The 22,444-nt window shown below is 44.7% G+C and overlaps 1 protein-coding gene across 20 annotated transcripts in view; it reads left to right on the forward strand.

The window, feature by feature from the left end:
- Positions 1-22,444, forward strand: part of LOC144611956 (adhesion G protein-coupled receptor L3-like) — a 662,323-nt gene that overhangs the window by 614,201 nt on the left and 25,678 nt on the right. For 11 of the 20 annotated variants that reach the window (XM_078431406.1, XM_078431434.1, XM_078431489.1 and 8 more), the window contains 4 exons: positions 290-316; positions 2,645-2,813; positions 5,251-5,376; positions 13,202-13,298. In XM_078431406.1, the coding sequence (XP_078287532.1) occupies positions 290-316; positions 2,645-2,813; positions 5,251-5,376; positions 13,202-13,298 (419 nt within the window). The remainder of the gene's footprint in view (positions 1-289; positions 317-2,644; positions 2,814-5,250; positions 5,377-13,201; positions 13,299-22,444) is intronic. The other 9 variants (XM_078431415.1, XM_078431443.1, XM_078431351.1 and 6 more) reach the window with 1 other exon arrangement.

Here is a 22,444-nt window from a genome sequence, read left to right on the forward strand (position 1 = left end):
CCGCTCTACTTTATTCCTGCGGAGACTGTGGGACGCTCAGTAATCTGCGGGTCATTGAATTGATTGATTGATTGATTGAAAGATGCAGCGTGGAATCAGTCCCCTATTCTTAAGCAAAAGAGGGGAAAAGCTGCTTCCTGTCACTTGTCACCAATGCGCCTTGGGTGGCAGGGAGCAGCTGGAGAGAGTTTTGTTCTGGTGACTCGATTTTCTTTATTTTATTATTTGCTGCCGAAACCATTATTTTCTAATTTTGCTGTTTCTGTCCTTGCATTCACGCATTCTTTAGCTATGAGGATAACAGACCCTTCATCAAGTAAGAATGATCTGAATAACTTACAAGCGTCATGTTGTGTGGCCTTTTGACATGTACTGAAAGGTGGCCCCCATCCATAATATTTTTCTCCATTGTGGCCTCTGTCATTTGCATAGAGACGGAAGAGGAAACTGTGTGGAGAGCCAGAAAATGTATTTAAAATATTCACATTTGCCAAGTTGCTTAGCAACCCAAGACTGATTCAATAGTGTTCCGATGGATTAATAAATGATATTTTGCTTTCTTCAAGAAATTAAATTATTGGACAAGTCTGAACTACTTTGAAAAATACACAGCATCAGGATATGCCACGTGTACTTAATTCTCCAGGGGTCCTTTAGGATAATGTCTACATTTTAATGGGAAAAGAAGGACCAGACAATTTATTGTTTTACAACTTGTGTTAGTAAGTAGGCCTGGTTATGGTGTCACAGTAAAAGTAGTAAAGCCCGCTGAGCTACGCATAATTACTTCCAAGTGCCAAACGATGGTCATAAGGAATAGGAGTAGAATTAGGCCATTCAGCCCATCAAGTCTACTCCGCCATTCAATCATGGCTGATCTATCCCTCCCTCCTTACCCCATTCTGCTGCCTTCTCCCCATAACCCCTGACGTCTGTACTAATCAAGAACCTATCTATCTCTGCCTTAAAAATATCCTCTGACTAGGCCTGCACAGCCTTCTGTGGCAAAGAATTCCACAGAATCACCACCCTCTGACTAAAGAAATCTCTCCTCATCTCCTTCCTGAAAGAACTTCCTTTAATTCTGGGGCTATGATCTCTCGTCCTAGACTCTCCCACCAGTGGAAATATCCTCTCCACGTCCACTCTGTCCAAGCCTTTCATTATTCTGTACGTTTCAATGAGGTTCCCCCCTCATTCTTCTAAACTCCAGCGAGTACAGGCCCGGTGCCGACAAATGCTCACGATAGGTTAACCTACTCATTCCTGGGATCATTCGTGTAAACCTCCTCCGGACACTCTCCAGCTTGTGACTTGTGTGGTTAGTTGCATTGCACAATTAGTTCACAACGAGGAAGCAGTTGAAGTGAATAGGTCCATTTGAACAACAATTAAACGTGCAACAATTGAAAGTTTACCGTGTTGGAGATTGCTCTAGCGATTTTGTTTTGTCTGTTTTTGTTTGCAACTTTGGACAAGGCACTCTTAAAACCAAAAGGCTTATCTTTGCAAAATGAGCAGTGTGGGGATAAAGTGGCCATGTTCCAGAGAATGCTGACTGGATCAAAAGTTTCAGTTTGTACTTCTGGTGAAGAGTCTTCTCCTATGTCTGTCATCACCCCATTCCACAGCACAAATGATGTATTATTGTGGCATTTTTAGTTTCAGTGCGAACTGTGGACTAACTTGCTTATTTATTTTTTGCTTATTTCATTCCTCTTGTCTATTTTGCTTTCAATGTGCATTTTCTGCCTTGCATTGTGGGTGGAAGGGCAGGGTAAGTGTTCTGGATTAAGGTGGGGACAGAGACCCTCCAGTGTGTTTCCTTATGGCTTGGTTTAATTTACAACCCCATGATTTAAATTTATGGAATCATGTTCAAATGATGTTGTCATTTTTTCTGGAAACAACTCTTAAAAACGAATGAATCAACTACAAAGGAGATTTCTAAGCACACCTGTAGCTGCCTAATTTTATTGCCGTTGTTTTGTTTTCTGACTGGGTGGAAGTCCAGTTTGGAAGAGACATTTACATTTCAGTTGAAGGTAGACACAAAAAAAGCTCAACTGGCCAGACAACATCCCTGGAGAATAGGTGACGTTTCGGGTCACGAGCCCTTTTCAGGCTGAGAGTCAGGGGAAAGGGAAACGAGATATAGATGGTGATTATAGAGGGAAATAGAACAAATGAATGAAAGATGCAAAAAAAGTAACGTTGATAAAGGAAACGGGCCATTGTTAGCTGTGGGCTAGGTGAAAACGAGTTACAGACAATGAGACTCAACAAGACGACTTTGAAACTAGTACAACAATTTGGGTGGGGGGAGGGACGGAAAGAGAGGATTAAGCAAGGGTTACTTGAAGTTAGAGAAAACAATATTCATACCGCTGGGCTGTCAGCTGCCCAAGCGAAATAATTTCAGTTGTTTCTTTAAGTCTTGCGGATTTTATAACAGCAAACTATTCTGGACCGATAAAGGCACAATGGTTAAAAACTACTTTTAAACATCAACAAAGTCATTTAAAAGCATTAATTGGGTTTGGAACTCCCAAATAAATGAACTTAACAAGGGTGCTCATTTGGCAAGAAGCCGTGTGAAAATACATGAGATAATTTGTGTTTCTCTTTGTTTCATTCTTTACAGGTCGTGGGTCATTGGCGCCATAGCTCTCCTCTGCCTCCTGGGACTCACATGGGCCTTTGGACTTATGTTCATTAACGAAAGCACTGTGATCATGGCATATCTCTTCACCATTTTCAACTCACTGCAGGGAATGTTTATATTCATTTTCCACTGCGTCCTGCAGAAAAAGGTTAGTTCTCCATGGAGGAATATATTTATAACCCTTGTCTGTGGGCTGGGGAGGAATGCAATATCTGATGACTTCTCTTGATCTTCATAGCAATGGTTTTACTGTGTTATCGTAATAATCCAGAAGTCAAGTGCTGTGTAAGGAGATTAAAAAAAAGACTTGTCAGAGTTCATTAATTTTGCTACATGCATTAACCTTTACCACCTTATTTAACTATCTTTAATTGTCTTTTCAGATGTGAGTGTTTATTATTTAAACTCTGACCCTCTAAAGTCAGGAAATACTAATTTTGCCGTAATCAGTGTTCGATTAAAGTTTAACTGTGTCTGTGTCGGCAGAAAGTTAATCTGCTCTGAAGTATTCTGTAATTTATGTGAGATGATTAGGTTGATTGGTTGTTGTCATAGGCCATTGGCTTTCTCTGCAACGATAGGCAGACGAGCTTGCAGGTGTGCTTTATACATCAGATTGAGGTTAGACGATTTTAGTTTAGTTTAATTTACTGTCACATGTGCAGTGAAAAGCTTTTTGTTGCATGCTCACCAGTCAACGGAAAGACAATGCATGAGTACAAACTAGCCATTCACAGTGTACAGATACACGATAAAGGAAGAACGTCTATAGATTTATAGTTGATGTTTTGGAGATTTTGGATTCATCATTCCTCTACAAGTGGCACTGAAATCAATCTGCGTTGTATTGGGTACATCTCAGCCTTTAAAATCAACAAAGGTGTAGTAACGCTAATTCTTACTGCAGTCACATGTTCTCAACGTGGCCTTGTAACTTCCCTGTGTAGGAAGGAACCAGCAGATGCTGGTTTACACCGAAGATAGACACAAAATGCCGGAGTAACTCAGCGGGACAGGCAGCATCACCTCTGGAGAAAAGGAATGGGTGACGTTTTGGGTCGAGACCCTTCATTGAAAAAAAAGAGTTAGACCTCTCTAGGGGGCACGGTAGCGCAGCGGTAGAGTTGCTGCTTTACAGCGAATGCAGCGCCGGAGACTCAGGTTCGATCCTGACTACGGGTGCTGCACTGTAAGGAGTTTGTACGTTCTCCCCGTGACCTGCGTGGGTTTTCTCCGAGATCATCGGTTTCCTCCCACACTCCAAAGACGTACAGGTATGTAGGTTAATTGGCTGGGTAAATGTAAAAATTGTCCCTAGTGGGTGTAGGATAGTGTTAATGTACGGGGATCGCTGGGCGGCACGGACTTGGTGGGCCGAAAAGGCCTGTTTCCGGCTGTATGTATATGATATGATAGGGGCTGGCGGAATCAAGGGGTATGGGGAGAAGGCAGGCACGGGTTAATGATTGTGGATGATCAGCCATGATCACGATGAACGGCGGTGCTGGCTCGAAGGTGGGGGAGCGACAGAGAGAGAGAGAGGGAAAGCAAGGGTGAAACTTGTGGAGGACTGCAGGGGGTAAAACAGATGGCCTAGCTCTTGGATGCAGTGATGCTTCAAAGGGAAAGAGAAGCTGAGTGAACGGGCAAAGATGTGATAGATGAAATATAAAGTGGACAATGTGAGCTGGATAGATGAAAATATGCACTCATTTTATTCATTGAAGTTTTTGTTGTTTTATATGATTGACTTTGATTGTCTTTGATAATAATTTGTTTATTTTTATTATTGTCGCGTGTAGAATGAAAGTTTTTTTTGTTGCATGCTATCTAGTCAGCGAAGTTACTAGATATACATGATTACAATCAAGCCTTCCACTGTGTACAGATACTGGATTAAGGGAATGATGTTTAATGATACTGTTCTTTTCAGACAAGGGGTGGATGGACAAGCTTAAAGAGGTGGTAGTTGAGGCAGGGACTATCCCAACGTTTAAGAAACAGTTAGACAGGTACATGGATAGGACAGGTTTGGAGGGATATGGACCAAATGCTGGCAAGTGGGACTAGTGTAGCTGGGACATGTTGGCTGGTGTGGGCAAGTTGGGCAGAAGGGCCTGTTTCCACACTGTGTCACTCTATGACTATGTTTAAGTTGAATTCATGTGGGAATGATTCATAATTTAAAGGCAGTAGATGATGAGAGAAATGGTCTTGCAAGGTCTTAGACAATAGACAATAGGTGCAGGAGGAGGTCATTCGGCCCTTTGAGCCAGCACCGCCATTCTATGTGATCATGGCTGATCATTCTCAATCAGTACCCCGTTCCTGCCTTCTCCCCGTACGCCCTGACTCTGCTATCCTTAAGAGCTCTATCTAGCTCTCTCTTGAATGCATTCAGAGAATTGGCCTCCACTGCCTTCTGAGGCAGAGAATTCCACAGATTCACAACTCCCTGACTGAAAAAGATTTTTCCTCATCTCAGTTCCAAATGGCCTACCCCTTATTCTTAAACTGTGGCCCCTTGTTCTGATGAGTTGTTTCAGAGTTGAGATTTTAACACAAGTTTTTTTTACGCTCCTTAGGTGAGGAAAGAATACGGCAAATGTTTCCGTACCCAGTGCTGCAGTCGGAAAAGCACTGACAGCTCTCTTGGGTCAGCAAAGACTTCTGGAGCTCGAACCCCTGGCCGCTACTCTACGGGCTCTCAGGTAAGCAGTTGACCTGGACGGGTTTCCTTCATTTAGCTTTTCTCCGGTGGTAGTAACTGTTGAAGAATTTCCATCTCGCAACTGCCAATACTTTGCAAAGCTGTTCTCCCCATAAATCTTCCGGACATGATATCCTGTCGGTCGCCAAACACTTCGACCCCCCCTCCCACTCCCATAATGACCTTTCTGTCCTGGGTATTTATTCACAAAATGCTGGAGTAACTCAGCAGGTCAGGTAGCATCTCAGGAGATACTGCCTGACCTGCTGAGTTACTCCAGCATTTTGTGAAAACCCATTCCTTCTCTCCTGAGATGCCGCCTGACCTGCTGAGTTACTCCTGCATTTTGTGAATAAATACCTTCGTTTTGTACCAGCATCTGCAGTTATTTTCTTATACTTTCTGTCCTGGGCCTCCTCCACTGTCAGAGTGAGGCCCAGCGCAAATTGGAGGAGCAGCACCTCATATTTCACTGGGGGAGCTTACACCCCAGCGGTATGAACATTGACTTCTCTAACTTCAAGTAACCCTTGCTTTCCATCTCTCTCAATCCCTCCCCCTTCCCAGTTCTCCAACCAGCCTGACTGTCCCCCTGATTAAATGTTATCTCTGTATGCTTCGTTGTCATCTTCTCCTCGCTAACAATGACCTATTCTACATTTTCCTTGAAATTCGTCCCTTGTTTTTGCACCTTCCTCTTCCTTATCTCTGTGCCTCCCTCTTCCCTGACTCTCAGTCTGAAGAAGGCTCTCGACCCGCATCGTCACCCATTCCTTCGCTTCCAGAGATGCTGCCTGTCCCGCTGAGTTACTCCAGCATTTTGTGTCTAGCTTCAGTTTAACCCAGCATCGGCAGTTCCTTCCCACGCATGATATCTTGTTTGCCTGCAGTCAGAAAAGGAAATAAAGGATCGCTATCTAATCAGGACTCCTTGTCAATGGAGGCCTGTTGCTCACCAGTTAACATGGTGGCCTGTACATATTCCCCTCTGTTGCCAACAATGTCGTTCTTAGATTTAGATTTAGATTTAGAGATACAGCGCAGAAACTGGCCCTTCGGCCGACCGGGTCCGCGCCGCCCAGCGATCCCCGCACACTAACACTATCCTACACCCACTAGGGACAATTTTTACATTTGCCCAGCCAATTAACCTACGTACCTGCACGTCTTTGGAGTGTGGGAGAAACCGAAGATCTCGGAGAAATACCACGCAGGTCACGGGAAGAACGTACAAACTCCGTACAGACGGCGCCCGTAGTCAGGATCGAACCTGAGTCTCCGGCGCTGCTTCCGCTGTAAGGCAGCAACTCTACCGCTGTGCCACCGTGCCGCCCGTTGTACCAGATCTCCTTAATTCCTTTGAAAATGGGTGATGTGCAGAGATTCTGCAAATATTCTACGTTCTACAAAATACCGAAAAAAAGGCCTCAGAGAAACTGCGTAGTTGTTGAATCATAAATGTTGTCAAATTGTCAAATACGATTCACGACTGCATGATATCCCACATTGCACAATCTTAATATTCTGTTTATTTACTCTGATCCATAGGGGGTTTTGCAGTGCTATGATCTGCTTTCATTTATAAGTTCCCAGCTACCATACAGTTTCCAAGTCAGAAAGCCAAGGGAGTGATGTGTTCAGTGTTAATGATGCATAAAGGTGTGCTATAGACACGAGCTCATCGCCCAGGAACATTTCTCGAGAGTCATGAGGAATAGATCATGAGATAGATGCACAGGGTCTTTTACTATGAGTAGTGGAATCGAGGACCAGGGGACATAGGTACATAGGTTCAAGGTGAAGGGGAAAAGATTTAACAGGAATCCGAGAGGTAACTTTTTAACACTGAGGGTGGTGGGTGCATGGAACAAGCTACCAGAGGAGATAGTTAAGGCTGGGACTATCCCAACGTTTAAGAAACAGTTGGACAGGTACATGGATAGGACAGGTTTGGAGGGTTATGGACCATGCGCAGGCAGGTGGGACTAGGGTGGCTGGGACATTGTTGGCCGGTGTGGGCGAGTTGGGCCGAAGGGCCTGTTTCCACACTGTATCACTCTATGACTCTATGACACTCCTGGTTATTCTTGCACACTTGTTGGCTATGGTTGAAGAATAATCTGTTACTCCCTCAGTGTAAATAAAAATGATGTACATCTCATGTCAAGGTTCGAGAAAAAAGTATGAACGTGACAGCTTTATTACCTCATTATTATGTTTAATGAAGGGAGCATCTTCAGCAACCGACTGGCTCCACCAAGATGCAGCACAGAACGCCACAGGTGATCCTTCTTCCCTGTGGCTATCAAACCGTACAACTCCTCCCCCTTCTTTCATGGGGTAGACTGACTCCCCCCTCCCCTTCTCACTCCCCAAATCTTTGCACATCCCTAATCCTTTCCACTCGTCACTTTAATTTCATGTTTCAAGTATCTTGTGTATTCTGGCTGTTGCCTGATCCTCCAGTGCCATAGTGAGGCCCACCAGAAATTGGAGGAACAGCACCTCATATTTCGCCTGGGCAGCTTGCAGCCCAGCGGTATGAACATTGACTTCTCCAACTTTAGATAGTTCCTCTGTCCCTCTCTTCCCCTCCCCCTTCCCAGTTCTCCCTCTATCTCCGTGTCTCCACCTATATCCTTCCTTTGTCCCGCCCCCCTGACATCAGTCTGAAGAAGGGTCTCGACCCGAAACGTCACCCATTCCTTCTCTCCTGAGATGCTGCCTGTCCCGCTGAGTTACTCCAGCATTTTGTGAATAATTTCCCTCCTGGGATAAATAAAGTTCTATCGTATTGTAAAATAAATGAATGGCAGGCTGGTTTGCGAATCAGGATCAATTATGACACACTGAGGTGGAGCCTCCCTCCCCATGCTACAAGACTTTGGGTTCGCGTGATCCCCGCTGCAAACTGCTTTCACACATTAAGGCCAAAAAGAAAAGTTAATGATCCCAGAGCTGCAGGGACATAGACATAGTCCTGGAAAATGGGTGCAGGAGTAGGCCATTCGGCCCTTCTAGCCGGCACCACCATTCCATGTGATCATGGCTAATCATCCAGAATCAGTACCCTGCCCCAGCTTTTTACCCATATCCCTTGATTCCATTAGCCCTGAGAGCTAAATCTAACTCTCTCTTGAAAACATCCAGTGAATTGGCCTCCACAGCCTTCTGTGGCAGAGAATTCCACAGATTCACAAGTCTCTGTGTGAAAAAGTTTTTCCTCATCTCAGTCCTACATGGCCTACTCATTATTCTTAAACTGTGACCCCCCCCTTGTTCTGGACTCCCCCAACATCTGGAACATTTACCCTGTATCTAGTCCATCCAATCCCTCAAGAATTTTATATGTTTCTGTAAGACCCCCTCTCATCCTTCTAAATTCCAGTGAATACAAGCCCAGTCGACCCCATTCTTTCATCATACCTCAGTTCTGCCATCCCGGGAATTAACCTGGTGAACCTACGCTGCACTTCCTCAATAGCAAAAACTCAAAAGGGTGTTGAATGAATGTGGCATCAATGGGGAGAGTTGCCCAATCTATGGTGTTGTCTGGCAGGCTAGATAGGTTGGGATAATTTACATTTGATTAAATGTATCTTAATTTATCTTATAATTCATCACGTAAAAAGCAGAAAAAAGATGCATCGCAGACATCTTTAACCTCTCCCTCCTCTAATCTGAGGTTCCCATCTGTTTGAACAGGACCATTAGCATCCAGAAGAGAGCTGGGTGAGCTTGGGGTTGTTGGATGGGGTGGATGCAATGGCCTGATATTCGGGCAATTGGCGTGGTGGCAGAGAGGCGGGCGATCAGAATGGGCGAGGTGGTGGTCACTGGAGCTTGTTGTTGATCAGAGGAGGGGGAAGCACGACGGTGAGCAGTTTAAAAGGTTAAGGGATGGATCGTGTCAGTTATCAGGCATTGCTCTGGTATCTGTGCCAAGAGGTCGTTCTTTAATTGCGCATATGTAATTGAGGCAGTGTTATGGAAGCAAGATTATACCCTCACTGACCAATGATCATCACTCCTCAATAGAAAGCCACCTAATTTAGTGGGAACCAAAGATAATAGAGCAGAGCAAGATAGACCACTCGACCCTAAAAACCGTAGCATGCCGTGGCGCCATTTTAATAGGCAGAAACCTGCATAAACATTTAGAAAGTAAAAATAAAACAAAAATCTGTGACTTGATAGATGAGATATATTCTGCATTTTTATGGTATCATCACACATACTGTTCCCCCAAGACACTGATTACACAGTGAGAGGCATAGCGAACGGCGGGTTTTGCCTACTAAAATGGCGGACGTTACGCTCCTTTGCGTGCTACACTTCAGTACAGCCGATTTCAACGGAGTTGTACATCTTGCTCCTCTAGTATCTTTGGTGGGAACTGCTGCTTCTGTATCCAGTGTCTGGAACTGGGTGCAGTGACAGAATTCAGCAATATTCAGGTCCAAAGGCTCGGAGGTAGTGTTATATGACTGAGCTTCTGGGTCATGGTCTCGAAACCCCTTGGAACCCCATGCCATCTAGTTTAGTTTAGTTTAGAGATACAGCGCAGAAACAGGCCCTTTGGCCCATCAAGTCCGCACCGACCAGCGATCCTTGCACTATCCTACACATATTAGGGACAATTTACATTTATACCAAGCCAATTAACCTACAAACCTGCACGTCTTTGGAGTGTGGGAGGAAACTGGAGATCCTGGGAAAAAAACCCATTCAAGTCATGGGGAGAACGTACAAACTCCGTACAGACAAGCGCAAGGAGACAAGATCGAACCTCGGTCTCTTGCGCTGTGAGGCAGCAACTCTACTGCTGCGCCACCGTGCTGCCCCAAAGTCCCTGTGGGTAACAAAATACTATGGTGTGATTGTGCAGAGAACAGCAAATGACCTGATGTCTATATGCAATCGCCAAGTGAACTGCTGATAGCATCAAGCCATGTACATGATGTGGATTTAATTGATATTCAGTCGGCCTTTAATGGGAGGTTTTTGCTCTAACGGATTCATATTGTAAGCTAAGCAAAAGTATTGAATCTTTAATGTTACGGACTGATATTGTATTATCATCTTACTGCAGGCTGGGCTGCATTTTCTTCACAACACTTAATCACGCGCCACCCTGGTAGTTAGACTCCTGTGATCAATCTAAAACCCTCTCCTAGGGCCTGCCAGTATTGGAGAAGTGTGCAGGAAGGAACTGCAGATGCTGGTTTAAACCTAAGATAGACACAAAAAGCTGGAGTAACAATAGACAATAGGTGCAGGAGGAGGCCATTTGGCCCTTCGAGCCAGCACTGCCATTGAATGTGATCATGGCTGATCATTCTCAATCAGTACCCCGTTCCTGCCTTCTCCCCATACCCCCTGACTCCGCTATCCTTAAGAGCTCTATCTAGCTCTCTCTTGAATGCTTTCAGAGAATTGGCCTCCACTGCCCTCTGAGGCAGAGAATTCCACAGATTCACAACTCTCTGACTGAAAAAGATTTTCCTCATCTCCGTTCTAAATGGCCTACCCCTTATTCTTAAACTGTGGCCTCTGGTTCTGGACTCCCCCAACATTGGGAACATGTTTCCTGCCTCTAACGTGTCCAATCCCTTAATAATCTTATACGTTTCGATAAGATCCCCGGGACGGGCAGCATTTCTGGAGAGAAGGAATAGGTGGCATTTCATGATGCGACCCTCCTTCAGACCTTCTGAAGACTGAAGAAGGTTCTCGACCCAAGGCCTTTTCCATTTCTCCAGAGATGTTGCCTGACCCGCTGAGTTACTCCTTCCTCCAGTTTTTTTGTGTTTATCTTTGAATAAGTGTATGCTGCCCTCGAGCATCCATTGTTTGTTAACGTGATTGATAGATTCTACATTCTTAATTAGTACTTGAGTGTCAGGGTTTATGTGAAGAAGGCAGGAGAATGGGGTTGAGAGGGGAAGATAGATCAGCCACGATTGAATGGCGGAATACACTTGATGGGGGCAAATTGCCTAATTCTGCTCTTATCACTTATGAGCAGCCTTTTGCAAACGTGACCATTTGCCCTGCACTGGGTGATTTCATGTTTATAGAATTTTTCCCTGCGTTGGACTTGCAGCTGATGTGTTGAGGTGCGCCCTTCAGGAGTTCAGGAGAGTGGGGTCGAGTCCAGCTGCACCAACCTATCGACTTTGCTGAGTGGGGCATTTGACAATAGACAATAGACAATAAGTGCAGGAGGAGGCCATTCAATGTGATCATGGCTGATCATTCTCAATCAGTACCCTGTTCCTGCCTTCTCCCCATACCCCCTGACTCCGCTATCCTTAAGAGCTCTATCCAGCTCTCTCTTGAATGCATTCAGAGAATTGGCCTCCACTACCTTCTGAGGCAGAGAATTCCACAGATTCACAACTCTCTGACTGAAAAAGTTTTTCCTCATCTCAGTTCTAAATGGCCTACCCCTTATTCTTAAACTGTGGCCCCTTGTTCTGGACTCCCCCAACATTAGGAACATGTTTCCTGCCTCTAACGTGTCCAACCCCTTAATAATCTTATATGTTTCGATAAGATCTCCTCTCATCCTTCTAAATTCCAGTGTATACAAGCCTAGTCGCTCCAGTCTTTCAACATATGAAAGTCCCGCCATTTGAGGGCCATTCAGTGAGGGAGGCAGCACAAGTGAAGACCACCATTGGCCTGGGCCTCCAATCTGACTCGTCAGCTCAGTGGAGTGGAGAGGCTGCTGCAGGAGGTGGGAGATCACAAGGACATAAGGAATAGGAGTAGAATTAGGCCATTCGGCCCATCAAGCCTACCCCGCTATTCAATCATGGCTGATCTATCTGTCCCTCCTAACCCCATTCTCCTGCCTTCTCCCCATAACCCCTAACAACCGTACTAATGAAGAAGTAATCAACAATGACTAATCGAGAATGACCACGAGGAGATGAAAGAAAACATTTGTGGAAAGAATAGCCGTGGAAATTTCTCATTGAAATCATTCTAATCTGACAAAAATCTGACTCTGCCGTGTTTAAAAACTGCTTGATATGTACGTAGAGGGTTGTGTACCGCAGAACGGCAGGTCAAACGCTGGAATGTGGAATTTTGTCGCGAGCACAGACATGGGGCGGCACAGTTGGGCAGCGGTAAAGTTGCTGCCTTACACTGCCGGACTCCTGGGTTCGATCCTGACTTCAGGTACTGTCTGTACGGAGTTTGCACGTTCTCCCCGGCGACCGCATGAATTCCCCCCGTGTGCTCCGGTTTCCTTCAACACCCCAAGGATGCACAGGTTTGTAGGTTAATTGGCTTTGATAAAAGATTGCAAATTGTCCCCAGTGTTAGTTATATGGTGCTAGTTAGCGTTCAAGGACTGCACTCGATGGGCCGAAGGGCCTGTTTCTGCGCTGCATCTCTAAACTAAACTAAAATGTCAGACTGAATGGCCTCTTTAATTGTTACCAGTTTCCTATTATTCTTGGACCCACGCCTGCCGGATTAAATTAATTAATAGAACAGTGTTTTCAATTGTTTTACTACCTTGTTGAGCTTGTGATGTGTGAATATCACTGCTTTTGAAATGTTTTTATTGTTTTGTGTTGAAAAGGATTTATTTGGAGCTGGATCAGATTGGTTTGTACTTGTTTGTGTCGTTGTAGGGAAGAGTTCCCTCACGTGAGGTGGCTTGGTATTCAGAAGTCTCTGTTGGGGAGATGTGTCCTGGTTTGTTATGCAGCCAAGTCTAGAGACTCTCTTGAGCACCATTGTTCAGTAAGCTGTCTGCTTGGGCCGGATTCATTGACTTGCCTGTCTTGTGCTGTGGTTTTCTCCAGAGCCGAATCCGAAGGATGTGGAACGACACAGTTCGAAAGCAGTCCGAATCTTCCTTCATCACAGGGGATATCAACAGCTCAGCATCATTGAACAGAGGTTAGTGAAAGCAAGGAAGCCTTTCAGTTATTTATGCTTTAGTCTGTGATGACATCGCTGATTGTCCAAATAAAGTGTGGTCATATAGTGGAACTTTAAGCTTATTGTGGGAAGGGTAAAGGGCCTGTCCCAGTTACGCGATTTTTAAAGCGACTGCCGGGGACTGTCAAAGTCGTAGCAGATCGCCAAAATTTTCTTTTACTCTACGCCAATGACTGCGACAATGCCGAGTCAGGTCGATACAAGTTACGTTTTTTGTGAAACTAGCACCTGGCTAAGAGATTACACCGTCTTCGGAAACATCGCGAAATCCCCACGTTTACCTGACCGTCAAACTGTCGCCTCCAATCTACCTGTCAAATGTCCTGACGGTAAATAAATTGGTTAAACAAAACTATCTTCTGGTATCTTCAAATGCCTTTTCTTAATTTAATATTACGTGCTTCTAAATGCATCTGCGACAACCTAGCAAACCTGGGGACAGCATGCGACAGCGCCCGCAATAAGCTACGATACCTGGCGACAAGCCAGCTGTCGGTGAGAAATTTCTATCTGGAAATTTTTTCCGCCACGCGCCAAGATCCGCTACGATTCATTGAAGACTCCTCACGATCATGCCCGCGACACCCCGGCAAACTTTCGGCGACAGCCTAGTTGCCAGCAGTCGCCTTAAAATCGCCTAAGTGGGACAGGCCCTTAAGGGTACAACCTAAATGTTTATTATGTCTCATAAAGATAACAAAATCATTGGCCTGTGATTTAATGAATGACAAAATATCATTGCATGCTTGTGATATTGATTTAAAATGTTTATTTCAAGAACTGTAATGAAATTCAAGCAATTGTTGGATTCGTTTTGATGTTTAAAATTAATGAAATACCCAATTAGTTCACCAACCAGAGGTTGCACTAATCCCAAATAAGCAAAAAAGCAGATCTTCTAAATTTATTCAGGGTTTAATTTCCACTGGCTTGCATCCGCCTCTGTCTATTTTCCCCCTGTTTGTTAAACTTCTGAAGAGCACCCAGTTAGTTGGTGTTAGTTATTAGAAGTGATGTATCAGAATCATCGGGGCAACAATATAAAACTAGCTTATGCATTCAGTGTAAGTAAATCGAGTTTGATTTTACACGATTGAATGGCGGTGCTGGCTCGAATGGCCTACTCCTGCACCTATTTTTCTATGTTTCTATGTTCTAAAAAGAACTGATCATCTTTTTATTGAGGATAGGTAAAAAGCCTGTCAGAGAAATCAGTAAACACTGAGATAGCATGCATTGTGTGTGTGTGTTATTGGCTTTTTCTGATAGATATAATCCTTTGATGTGTAGAGTTTTGGTTTTGTGCCTGTGTCGAACTGCAATCGTTTTTGCATGTAGCTTGCCAAGGTGTATTTGATATGCTTTATTTTTCTCCTGCAGTAAATAACTATTTGTCAAAGATATGAATTTTGCACTCAAGATCACTTTCTGCAAATTGTGCCACAAGCTAAGCTTGCATTTTGATTCATTTTAGCTCAAAGTTTGCTGAGCGTTTGGCTTCGATCAACCAGCCCCTCAAGTATCGACTGTTCTTGGGTTTTGGATGCTAAACTATCTTAACAAATAATATTCCTTTGATCTATTTGTCTCCATCTGATTCACATGTCTTGTTTCAAACCAGGCCCATCTTGCCTTCTGGCTTTCCATCTTGACCCAGTTACATGATATTCGTGCGCGCATGTGTGTGTGTGTGTGTGCGTCGGTTCCTCTCATTAGAAGGCTTTGAGAGCAGTGTAGTCTCAGCTGGGCCGAGATTAGGATCAATTGCACCCAAAGCTCCACTTTGAAAACAAAGCTCAGGTTCAACGGAATGACCTGTTTGACCGACAAGCTGTCTCGAAAGGGTTGATTGGAGTCTATCCTGGAAATAGTTCCTCACAGTGTCAGTGACCCAAGTTGTATTTTGGACTGATGACCATGAGGGCTCTCACACACCATCCAGTATATACACTATGGTGTAAACTGCAGTCTCCTGCATTTCCTGCTTGTCCCCATCAATAACGGATCTGTGCTCTGTTAAGTGCAGTTTGCTGTCAAAACCTGCTCCACTCCGACTGACGTGGCATTGTGCTTAACCAGTGCGAGCTGATCTTTCCATCACCTAAGGTAGACACAAAAAGCTGGAGTAATTCAGCGGGACAGGCAGCATCTGGAGAGAAGGATTGGTTGACGTTTCGGGTCGAGACCCTACTTCAGTTCTGTCCCCTTCTCGTTCTCTCATGTTGAACACTCCAGCAAGGAACGTCGGTGGCTGGCACAGTGGCACAGCAGTAAGGTTTAATCCTGACTGCGGGTGCTGTCTGTGCGGAGTTTGTCCATTCTCCTTGTGACCGCGTGGTTTTTCTCCAGGTGCTTTCAGGGTGAACTCGCCAACAACTAGAAACATAGAAAATAGGTGCAGGAGTAGGCCATTCGGCCCTTCGAGCCAGCACCGCCATTCAATATGATCATGGCTGATCATCCAACTCAGTATCCCGTACCTGCCTTCTCTCCATACCCCCGATCCCTTTAGCCACAAGGGCCACATCTAACTCCCTCTTAAATATAGCCAATGAACTGGCCTCAACTACCTTCTGTGGCAGAGAATTCCACAGATTCACCACTCTCTGTGTGAAAAAATACTTTCTCATCTCAGTCCTAAAAGACTTCCCCCTTATCCTTAAACTGTGACCCCTTGTTCTGGACTTCCCCAACATCGGGAACAATCTTCCTGCATCTAGCCTGTCCAACCCCTTAAGAATTTTGTAAGTTTCTATAAGATCCCCCCTCAATCTTCTAAATTCCAGCGAGTACAAGCCGAGTCTATCCAGTCTTTCTTCATATGAAAGTCCTGCCATCCCAGAGATCAATCTGGTGAACCTTCTCTGTACTCCCTCTAAGGCTAGAATGTCTTTCCTCAGATTAGGAGACCAAAACTGTACACAATACTCCAGGTGCGGTCTCACCAAGGCCCTGTACAACTGCAGCAGAACCTCCCTGCTCCTATACTCAAATCCTCTTGCTATGAATGCTAACATACCATTCGCTTTCTTCACTGCCTGCTGCACCTGCACGCTTGCTTTCAATGACTGGTGCACCATGACACCCAGGTCACGTTGCATCTCCCCTTTTCCTAATCGGCCACCATTCAGGTAATACTCTGCTTTCCTGTTCTTGCCGCCAAAGTGGATAACCTCACATTTATAAGTGGATAACCTCACATTGTGCTCCCTATGTCACCAAGCACCAAGCACCAAACCCAAGAGAGTGGCACGATACATAATACAGCAGTGGAGTTGCTGCCTCACTGTTCCAGAGACCAAACTTCAACCCTGAACTCGGATGCTGTGGACTTTGCATGGGTCTCCCTGCGACTGCATGGTTTTATCGCCTGTTGTGTCCCATGTTCCAAAGACATGGGGTTGGTGGACTAATTGGCCACTGTAAATTGCCTCGTGTGTGGATGAGTGGATGAGTGGCAGAATCTAGAGGGAGTTAACGAGAATCTGGGGACTATAAAAAAAAAAATTGTATTCAAGTAGAATTAGTGAAAATGGACGGAAGATTGCCAACATAGGCTCAATGGGCAGAAGGAATGGTTTCCATGCTGTGTCTCTCTGTGACTATATAAATGTAAGCCTTCTTTATAAACGGAGGAGGGAGTCAATTTGTTCATTTACAGAGGCTCTTTGCTGGGCCAACACAGTCACAGTTGCCATGATTAAATGCTAAGGCATATCATCATCATCATCATATATATACAGCCGGAAACAGGCCTTTTCGGCCCACCAAGTCCGTGCCGCCCAATGATCCCCGTACATTAACACTATCCTACACCCACTAGGGACAATTTTTACATTTACCCAGCCAATTAACCTACATACCCATATTTTAAAAGCAAATTTGGTTTGATCTTAATAATGGTTATTAGTTGATAGATTATGTTGGTCAAATATAATATAAAAATAAAGGTATCACAGAATGCTGGAGTAACTCAGCGGGTCAGGCAGCATCTAGGAGAGAGGGAATGGGTTTCGGGTCGAGACCCTCCTTCAGACTGATGTCAGGGGGGGCGGGACAAAGAAAGGATTTAGGTGGAGACAGGAAGACAGTGGGAGAACTGGGAAAGGGGAGGGAAAGAGAGGGACAGAGGAACTATCTAAAGTTGGAGAAGTCAATGTTCATAGTGCTGGGTTTGATCCTGAGCTCGGGTACTATCTGGGTGGAGTGCGCACGTTCTCCCTGTGACAGCAGGGGTTTCCTCCGGGCAATCTGCTTTCCTCTCAGTTCCCAAAGACCTGCGTGTCTGTGGGTTCATTGGACTCTGTGATACCTTCGATTTGTACCAGCATCTGCAGTTATTTTCCTATGTAAAAATAAAGGGATCGGGTTCACAACCCAGGTCAGAGGACAACCGTGGAGTTTTCATTTTATGAATTAAGAAGCAGGCAAACCTAATTTGTTTAAAGAATTTACAGATTTTGGAGAAGAAAAGCAGGGGGAAACAAAAGCGAGAATATTTTACTGGAAAATACAAGGTATATGTGCACGAATGCATAAAAAAGGTTCTGTGACACTCGTTTAAATATCTCCTGACCTTGCTGAAGTTGACCTGTTACAAATGGAAGAAGAAATTTACAACTTAATTGGGTTGAATGAAAATGACATAATCAGGTTCAAAATCCAGTCTTGGAAAAATTGTTCTTTTTTTTAGATTCTGTTTAGATTTTAGATTTTAGAGATACAGCGCAGAAACAGGCCTTTCGGCCCACCGGGTCCGCGCCGCCCTGTGATCCCCGCACACACTAACACTATCCTACACCCATTAGGGACAATTTTTACATTTGCCCAGCCAATTAACCTACATACCTGCACGTCTTTGGAGTGTGGGAGGAAACCGAAGATCTCGGAGAAAACCCACGCAGGTCACGGGGAGAACGTACAAAATCCGTACAGACGGCGCCCGTAGTCAGGATCGAACCTGAGTCTCCGGCGCTGCATTCGCTGTAAGGCAGCAACTCTACCGCTGCGCCACCGTGCCGCCCAGCGGTAGAGTTCTTTCAAGGGAGGAAGACAGCGAGAGAGCATATCTCCAATTGGAATCACAGAAACATAGAAAATTGGTGCTGGCGGAGGCCATTCGGCCCTTCGAGCCAGCACCGCCATTCATTGTGATCATGGTTGATATCCACAATCAATAACCCATGCCTGCCTTCTCCCCATATCCCTTGATTCCACTAGCCCCTAGAGCTCTATCCAACTCTCTCTTAAATCCTTCTAGTGATTTGGCCTCCACTGCCCTTTGTGGCAGAGAATTCCACAAATTCACAACTCTCTGGGTGAAAAGGTTTCTTCTCACCTCAGTTTTAAATGGCCTCCCCTTTATTCTAAGACTGTGGCCCCTGGTGCTGGACTCCCCAACATTGGGAACATTTTTCCTGCATCTAGCTTGTCCAGCCCTTTTTATAATTTTATATGTCTCCATAAGATCCCCTCTCATCCTTCTAAACTCGTGAATACAAGCCTAGTCTTTTCAATCTTTCCTCATATGACAGTCCCGCCATCCCAGGGGTCAATCTCGTGAACCTACGCTGCACTGCCTCAATTACAAGGATGTCCTTCCTCAAATTAGGAGACCAAAACTGTACACAGTACTCCAGATGTGGTCTAACCAGGGCCCTATACAACTGCAGAAGAACCTCTTTACTCCTTTACTGAAATCCTCTCATTATGAAGGCCAACATGCCATTAGCTTTCTTCACTGCCTGCTGTACCTGCACACCAACTTTCAGTGACTGGTGTACATGGACACCCAGGTCTCGGTGCACTTCCCCCTTACCTAACCTGACACCATTGAGATAATAATCTGCCTCCTTGTTTTTGCCACCAAAGTGGATAACCTCACATTTATCTATATTATACTGCATCTGCCACGCATCTGCCCACTCACTCAACCTTTCCAGGTCACCCTGCAACTTCCTAATATCTTCTTCGCAGTTCACACTGCCACCCAGCTTTGTGTCATCCGAAAACTTGCTAGTGTTACTTGTAATTCCTTCATCCAAATCATTAATATATATGGTAAACAGTTGCGGCCCCAACACCGAGCCTTGCGGCACTCCACTCGCCACTGCCTGCCATTCTGAAAAGGACCCGTTTACTCCTACTCTTTGCTTCCTGTCTGCCAACCAATTTTCTATCCAAGTCAACACCCTACCCCCAATACCATGTGCTCTAATTTTGCTCACCAACCTCCCGTGTGGGACCATATCAAAGGCTTTCTGAAAGTCTAGATACACTACATCCACTGGCTCTCCCTTCATCCATTTTACTTGTCGCATCATCAACAAACAAAAAAGAATCACTGTCTGCCATAACTGGATCAGACAGCCTAATGAAACATGCATGCAATAGTGAGAAACTGAGATTCTCACTTTGCGCCAAGGTGTCAGATCACATTTTTATTAAACTAAAGCTATTTCCCAGCAAGATAACAAGAGGAGTTGAGTATAGGAGCAAAGAGGTCCTTCTACAGTTGTACCGGGCCCTGGTGAGACCGCACCTGGAGTACTGTGTGCAGTTTTGGTCTCCAAATTTGAGGAAGGATATTCTTGCTATGGAGGGCGTGCAGCGTAGGTTCACTAGGTTAATTCCCGGAATGGCGGGACTGTCGTATGTTGAAAGGCTGGAGCGATTGGGCTTGTATACACTGGAATTTAGAAGGATGAGGGGGGATCTTATTGAAACATATAAGATAATTAGGGGATTGGACACATTAGAGGCAGATAACATGTTCCCAATGTTAGGGGAGTCCAGAACAAGGGGCCACAGTTTGAGAATAAGGGGTAGGCCATTTAGAACGGAGATGAGGAAGAACTTTTTCAGTCAGAGGGTGGTGAAGGTGTGGAATTCTCTGCCTCAGAAGGCAGTGGAGGCCAGTTCGTTGGATGCTTTCAAGAGAGAGCTGGATAGAGCTCTTGAGGATAGCGGAGTGAGGGGGTATGGGGAGAAGGCAGGAACGGGGTACTGATTGAGTGATCAGCCATGATCGCATTGAATGGCGGTGCTGGCTCGAAGGGCTGAATGGCCTACTCCTGCACCTATTGTCTATTGTCTATTGTCTATAAGATGTAAGTGGTATTGGGGCTTGGGTGGGGGGGGGGGGGGATACTGTGGAATAGCACCATTGTATTAAACAAAACAAAAACCCTCTCGTGAACATAACCCTGGAAAAAAAAATACGTAGCAAATGTCCAATTCTTTTCTGCCCTGTCTCTACCTTTTGAATGAAGTTATAAATCCACCACTGACTCTCATTTTGCTGCTATATTTTTTATTAATTTTCTTCGATGCAGGTTTTTTTTTTAAACTTGCATGTAGCTTTCAGCTATTCAGCCTCTTGTATTGATTGATCTCAGGGAGATGGCAGCGGTATAAATAGTCCTGTCAAAAATTGATTTTAGATTACAAATTGGAGAGGTGGATTGAAAGTAAGAGTAAATTAATTAACTTAGTACCCACATAGCAGGTGAAAATAGAAGGATTGTCCTTTTAGATTATATCTTAGAGCAAGCATGTTTTGCCATAGAGGGAGTACAGAGAAGGTTCACAAGATTGATTCCTGGGATGGCAGGACTTTCATATGAAGAAAGGCTGGATAGACTCGGCTTGTACTCGCTGGAATTTAGAAGATTGAGGGGAGATCTTATAGAAACTTACAAAATTCTTAAGGGGTTGGACAGGCTAGATGCAGGAAGATTGCTCCCGATGTTGGGGAAGTCCAGAACAAGGGGTCACAGTTTAAGGATAAGGGGGAAGTCTTTTAGGACCGAGATGAGAAAGATTTTTTTCACAGAGAGTGGTGAATCTGTGGAATTCTCTGCCACAGAAGGTAGTTGAGGCCAGTTCATTGGCTATATTTAAGAGGGAGTTAGATGTGGCCCTTGTGCCTAAAGGGATCAGGGGTTATGGAGAGAAGGCAGGTACAGGTTACTGAGCTGGATGATCAGCCATGATCATATTGAATGGCGGTGCAGGCTCGAAGGGCCGAATGGCCTACTCCTGCACCTATTTTCTATGTTTCTATGTAGCCAATCATCCGGAAATTTCTGCCGAAAAAAGTTCATCGATTGTTATGATTCAAGTTCCTTTGTAAGTAGGACTCGTGTGCATTTTTCCTGATTCTTGCCCAAGACCATTTTTTCAGTTTCTGAGAAAGAAAATCGAATGATTAGTGTATCTGATGCTTGCAATGAAGTCTCAAAAGTATAATAAAACTCCAGAAATCTAGCACCCTTTGAAACGGGGCCTAGGTGAATGAAAAGAAATAATAGCAAATAGAACCAGGTGAGCCAGAAGTTGAATTTCCAAAAGGTCTCATGGCAGATTATCACGTTTTAGTGTATTGCCCGAAGTAAGCACTTAGCTCTTAAGCCTGGTGATGTGTGTCCTGTGTTGAACCTTGTCAGTGTTATTCTAAGAGAGCTTCCTACCAACACATTATTCCACGTCAGTCACAATTTTGCAGTTCACAGCGAGGAAATTGAGTGTTTACTTGGGTTCCTCTGGAGCGTACTTTCTTTGTGCTGCTTCCTAGGTGACCTGGCTGGTTTGCCTGCAGGTTTTTGAATAGGTTTTGTTGTACATTTCCCGTACACTCATTGTGTTTTATGATTTGCCATTGTGCTCTGGGTGAGAAGTGAAGTGTGGTGTCAGATGCGAGCTACACCAATGGCAATGATATTGGAGAGCTTGGAAGAGGGAAGTGTGTGCGTAGCGAGATGGTGCAGAGATTTTATTTTAATCGGGCTTCTGCATTAACCTGGGAATAGTAACAAGTGCTGATGAATGAAGACAGGATTTGGTGCAAGTTAAAAAGGGAAGCAAAACCAGAATGGAGTATGTTTGGTTTAGCGTAGAGCGCAGACAGCCTAATGAAACATGCATGAAATAGTGAGAAACTGAAATTCTCACTTTGCGCCAAGGTGTCAGATCACATTTTTATTAAACTAATGCTATTTCCCAGCAAAATGTAAGTGGTATTGGGGCTTCGGGGGGGGGGGGGGATACTGTGGAATAGTACCATTGTATTAAACAAAACAAAAACCCTCTCGTGAACATAATCC

This window comes from Rhinoraja longicauda, chromosome 3, assembly GCF_053455715.1.
Source record: "Rhinoraja longicauda isolate Sanriku21f chromosome 3, sRhiLon1.1, whole genome shotgun sequence".
NCBI classification, from domain to species: domain Eukaryota; kingdom Metazoa; phylum Chordata; class Chondrichthyes; order Rajiformes; family Arhynchobatidae; genus Rhinoraja; species Rhinoraja longicauda.